General features: G+C 39.7%; 1 protein-coding gene across 1 annotated transcript; it reads right to left on the reverse strand.

Moving 5' to 3' along the window:
• Positions 1 to 3009: 3009 nt before the first annotated feature.
• Positions 3010 to 3543, reverse strand: LOC115973834. Its single transcript, XM_031094075.1, has one exon. The coding sequence runs from the start codon at positions 3541 to 3543 to the stop codon at positions 3010 to 3012; it is 534 nt and encodes a 177-aa protein (XP_030949935.1).
• Between the last annotated feature and the right edge of the window lie 2161 nt (positions 3544 to 5704).

Raw genomic sequence — 5704 nt, forward strand, 5'->3', positions numbered from 1 at the left:
GTTGGCACTCCTGGATTATAGCCCTGCAAAATAAAAGACTATCATCTGCAAAAACGAGATGAATTAGTCTGGGGCTCTTTCTACAAAGGGCATAACCCTTAATATCACCTTTACCCGTTGCCTTATTGATGAGACCATTTAATCCTTCTGTGCAAAGTAGAAAAAGGAATGGTGACAATGGGTCTCCTTGACGGATGCCTCGTGTAGGGTAAATCATCCCTTTTGGCTCTCCATTCACCAAAATAGAATAAGAGACCGTCTTAACACATAGCATCAAGAGAGTAATCCATCTTTCAGTAAAGCCCACTCGTCTCATAACTGATTCCACATATGACCATTCTACCTTGTCATATGTTTTGCTCATGTCCAATTTGATGGCCATGTAATCTTCCTTTCCCACATGTTTCTGCATACTATGGAGAGATTCAAAAGCAACTAGAATATTGTCAGAAATTAATCTAATCTTGGTAAAAGCACTTTGATGTTCCGAAATGATATTTGGAAGAATTTTTTTTATTCTATTGGCCAAGACCTTTGAAAATATTTTATACAAAACATTGCAAAGGCTGATGGGTCTAAAATTAGAAGCATATTTGGGAGAATTCTTTTTTGGGATGAGGGTAATGAAAGTGTGATTGAGATTTTCAGGAAGACATGCTGAACTAAGGAAATGTAAAATAGATTGTGTGACATCATTACCAATTGTGCTCCAATAATGTTGGTAGAACAATGGAGGCATTCCATCTGGACCTGGGGCTTTGAGTGGAGCCATTTCTTTTATTGCTTTCTGAACCTCCCATGCAGCAAATTCCTGTTCCAGCTAATTATTCATATCTGAGTTGATAACCTTTTCAATGGACACTATAGTTGCATCACATAGGGTCTGGTTGGCCGAAGTGTACAGCTCCTGGAAGTAGCTTATAAGAATCTCAGCTACCTCTACATTACTAGACTTCCATTGTCCATTTGATAACCGAAGCTTCTGGATGGTATTCTTTCGCCGTCGTTGAGTGGCCCGGCTGTGAAAATATTTTGAGTTTTAGTCTCCCTATTTTGCCCAAAGTACCTTGGACCTTTGAAACCAAAGCTTGTTCTCTTTGTCCACCAAGACTGTAATCTCCTTTATTAGTTCTTGAATTCGAAAATTTTCTCCAGTGTGTAAAGCCTCTTCTTCTGCTTCAGCCAACTCCTTCCTTTTCTCCTTCAATGTTTTCCTGATATTGTCGAAATGGTCTCTTTCCCATCTCTTTAATTCTCGGCCACACTTGTCAATTTTTCGAATGACTCTATCTGCTGGATCGTCCACTTCCCTTGATTCCCAAACTGCTTCAACAACCTCCGAGCATGTGTGGTCGGATAGCCACACCTCTTTGAAACGGAAAGGTTTGGATTTAGACTGAACATTAAGGCCCTCCATATCAATCCATAGTGGGCTGTGATCCGAAGTGTCTACCTTGAGGTGGTGGACATTTGTACCTGCAAATTTCAGTAACCAATCATTAGTAGCTAAAGCACGATCAAGTCTCTCCCATATCGAGTGGCCTGCAGAGAAGTGTTTCTGCCATGTGTACCAGGGACCTGAAAAACCAAGGTCGATAAATCCGCACTCATCCACTACGTCCCGGAATAATTGCATCTGTGTTTGGCCTCTGCTACTTCCTCCCAATTTTTCAGAGCTTCGAATGATCTCATTAAAATCCCCGGTGCACAGCCAAGGGAGATTAAATTTGTTATGTAAGTGTCGAAGCTTATCCCATGAATCCATTCTTTTATGTGTCACTGGCTCATCGTAGAATCCTGTGAACCTCCATACTTCTTCCTTCCCCTTATTTATAATAGAGTCTATATGGTTTGGTGAAAAGGAATCAACGCTCAAATCAACAGAGTTTCGTCAAAAGAGTGCTAGACCTCCACCCTTGTTATTTCTCTCAACAAAAAATAAATTATCAAAATCAATATTTCGTTTGATCTCTTGTAGCCTTGCTTCATCTGCCCACGTTTTGGCTATAAACATAACGGAGGAATCTTTTGCTCAAATCACTACTTCAAGCTCTTTTCCTGTCCGTAGGTTCCCAAGCCCACGACAGTTCCAAACTATGATGCTCATGGCTCTTGGCGGAGCTGTGCAGCAGCCTCCACCAATAAATTTTCCATATCATCCTTCGAAACCAAGAGTTTTTTAGTTGGTAACTCAGGACGGGCACACTCATCAGACTCTCTGTTTTGTTTGTGTGAAATATAGTAGTTAATTGACGTCTCTGGTTGGATGTTATTTCTTGCTAATCTCTTCCACGTGCGAAGTGCATGGGTATCATGTGAGGCATTATGGGTGAGCAAGTGAGGGGAGTTACCTTTTTCCGCATCTCCTTGAATCTGTATAATATCCCCTGTTTTGTCTCCAGCGTGATTTTCATGTGTGAGTGTGACAGTTGGCTTAATGATTATAGGAGGTGTGTGGGAGTCAAATCTCTTTAAAGCCAGATCAATATCTTTTATTTGGTTTTCAAGATCTTGTGAATGGATATAGGAGGGAGAGGAGTTTTGAATGGAATTTATTACCCGAGTAATTGGAGGTAAATTCGAGTGTGAAATTTGCACCAAATCCTCCGTGAAATCCGCGATATCCATATGGGAGACTTGATGGAGGTCAACGTTAACATGGCCGTTACTGGGTTGCACTGAGGCAGGTCCGCCCTGTTCTGTCGCCGATAATGGCTCCTCTGTCTCACTAGCCGTGTTTGCAAAAGACTGCGATGTGGAGCCTCCAAGCCCATCGCCCAGACCTGGTACAGTCATGTATGGAGACTTCCTCGGATTGTAAGGGGCAGCACGTAGCCATGCTCCATATTCTTGCTTTTCATGGGAGTTTGATCCTTTCCCTGCAAGCCACTTCTCGTACTCTTTCTCATCGTGGGACACCATGCCACACCAGTAACAAAAGTTGGTGAGCTTCTCATATTTGAAGGATACGCAGGTCTCAGTGTCTTCATCCAGGACTATTCTTCGACCTCAGCTTAGTGGTTTTGATACATCTATTTTCACCCTAACCCGAACAAAATCACCCCCTACCATCTCCTTCTCGGCTTCCTTGGTTGACACCTCCCCAAGGGTTTCTCCTAATTCAATGGCACTCTCGGGGTCTAGCATTCTCATAGGCAGGCCATGTATTTGCACCCAGAACATGATCTTTGTAAAGCGTAGATGTTTGGCCGAGATCGAATAATCGTATCGTTGGAACAGAACAAGGTGCTTATCAAACGACCATGGTTCTTGGGCTAAAACTCGCTCCGCATTTGTTTCAAGTTTGAAAACAAATAGTAAAATGTGGTCTCCTACTTCTCTAATCTTGAACTCGTTCCTGGCCCTCCATAAGGGTTTGAAAGTTCTCCTTATAGCATCCACATTTAGGGCGTGTTTTGTTAGAAACTTCGCTGCAAGGACATATTCTTTTCTTCTCAGATTTTTTGATTTTGTAATGCTAAGTTTTGTACTTTTCTCGGCAGTAAGGGACAAGTTTTTCCATGCACTAAGTACTTCGTCCATGGTTTGAGTATAGAGGCTAGTGTAGAAGGTATGGAGAGAGGAAGAAAGAAAGGGTGATAAGTGTTTCCCTAAACCCACGAAAAATAAAACCAACAAGCCCTACTGCTAACTGTGTTAACAGAGGGAGAATGATATCAGTCCGGAGAAGATAATTGAGATTCTACTAGCCTAGTTTCTCAGAGAGAAAACGAAGCCGAGAAAGAGCTTTCTACATGAATGCTCAATATATTATACTTTACAAAACATTTCCATAGTAATACACATATTAATTTAGTATAGACAATAAATAAAACATGATGGAACAGATAAATGACCATAATAGAGTGAAAATCATATATAGCTCTGGCTACTTGTATGGTTCTTTTTTTTTTTTCTTTTTCTTTTTTTTTTTTTTGATGGGAAAACTCAGCTTCATTAAACACCAAAAGGCAGATTACATTTGTCTTGAGCACATGCATGCTCTATCAGGCTAGGACATTCCTCTAGCCATGCAACATAATCCCCAACATGCTAAGTGTGTTGGGCTAGTAAATGAGCAGGGACATTTCCCTGTCGTTTGATGTGAACTTGTATGGTTCTTTGTAATTATCAAAAATATGATTTTCACTATTATGGTCATGTCATTAGACTATAATATTATGGTCAATGTTCAAATTAATTGAATCTTCTTAGATAAATCCAACCGAGACTGGCAACAGGGAATTGTATGGACAATGACAACTTACGATCAAAATTAATGTGTTCAGCCACAAACAAAGATTATTACATCAAAAAGAATCATTCAATTAAACCTGCATTTCAGCATTTGTTTGACTTATTAGTTATTTTTCACATGCCCAACTTTCATGATTTATTATAATAGAGCATATGTGCGCGTTGGGTGCGCATTTTGACTTAAATAAAGGTATGAAATTCCACAATACAAAGTTACGGGTTACACTTGAGTTATGACTTTCTTTTTTTCTGATAATTAAAGAAAGAAAATTTGCATTTTAGAGGTCTTTGTTGACAAGTGACAAGTCTCTTGGCCACTCAAATTATGGCTCTTGAAAATGAGAAAGAAGTTTTGTAAGTCAGGAGAAGGAATCAACTATTATATGTAGGGATGACAATTTTGCCCTGTCCCTCTCTGCTTCGCCCCCCCATGGGTTTTTCCCGTCCTGTAAAGGTGGTGGGATGGGGATGGGGTAAGATTTTAGCCCCACACCACAGGGCGGGACAGGGATAGGTTTAGACTTTTTAGACCCACTCTGCCCGCCCCTTGCCGTCCCCACCCTATCCCGCATTGCTAAGGATTATAATTGTAAATTTTTCAAACCCTAAAACCTACTATTTAAACAAAAATGTCAATATTAGCTTATTTTATTCTATCCAATGTGATTCTCTGTTTTTATTTTGTTGTGTTATATCATGAGATTTTTTTTGTGTGATTGTCTTGTTAAACACTTGGATATATTATTCAATTTTTAGTAAAAATTGATTTGATTTGATTGGATAAATTTAGTTGTAATTTTAAGTATATTTTTATTAATGAAATAGGTTTCTTTTAAAAAAATTGTACTAGTTGTAAGGCAAATTAACAAAAAGTAGAGTTTTAAGGGGTGGAGATAGGGTGAGAAATTTTTCCTCGTTATGCGGGATGGGACGGGGATGGAGCAAGACAAAACAATACGTGGCGGGGAGGAAGACCCCATCCTTCAACCCCACCCTGCCCCCATTGCCATCCCTAATTATAGGCTGTCATTTGGAGAAAGGCTGCATTGGCTTTAGACCTTGTGGCTTGGGCTTTGCTAAAAGGCTACATATAAACTTGAGAGTGGCCCAATCTATCCCCCAATCCTACCTAAATTGCACAAAATCGTCATCCTCTACTGCATTAATTGAATCAATTGATTTTCTGAATAGTTCCCTCCGGGTTGGACAATTTTGTCGGGTTTGGGTTATGGATAAACAACCCTAATTCTACCATTTTTCTCCTTTTTTTTCTTTATTTTTTTTTATAGCTTATTCTTCAATCCTACCATTCATTGTTAGTAAATAGTCATTCCTTTCGATTATCAGCAATACAAAATCAGAGCTTTAATTTCACATGCACATGCATGTGCGCTCACACACAAACACAGATCCACAAATTTCCTCTCAAACTTACGTAGGAAAATTA

Source organism: Quercus lobata, chromosome 2 (assembly GCF_001633185.2).
Source record: "Quercus lobata isolate SW786 chromosome 2, ValleyOak3.0 Primary Assembly, whole genome shotgun sequence".
NCBI lineage: Eukaryota > Viridiplantae > Streptophyta > Magnoliopsida > Fagales > Fagaceae > Quercus > Quercus lobata.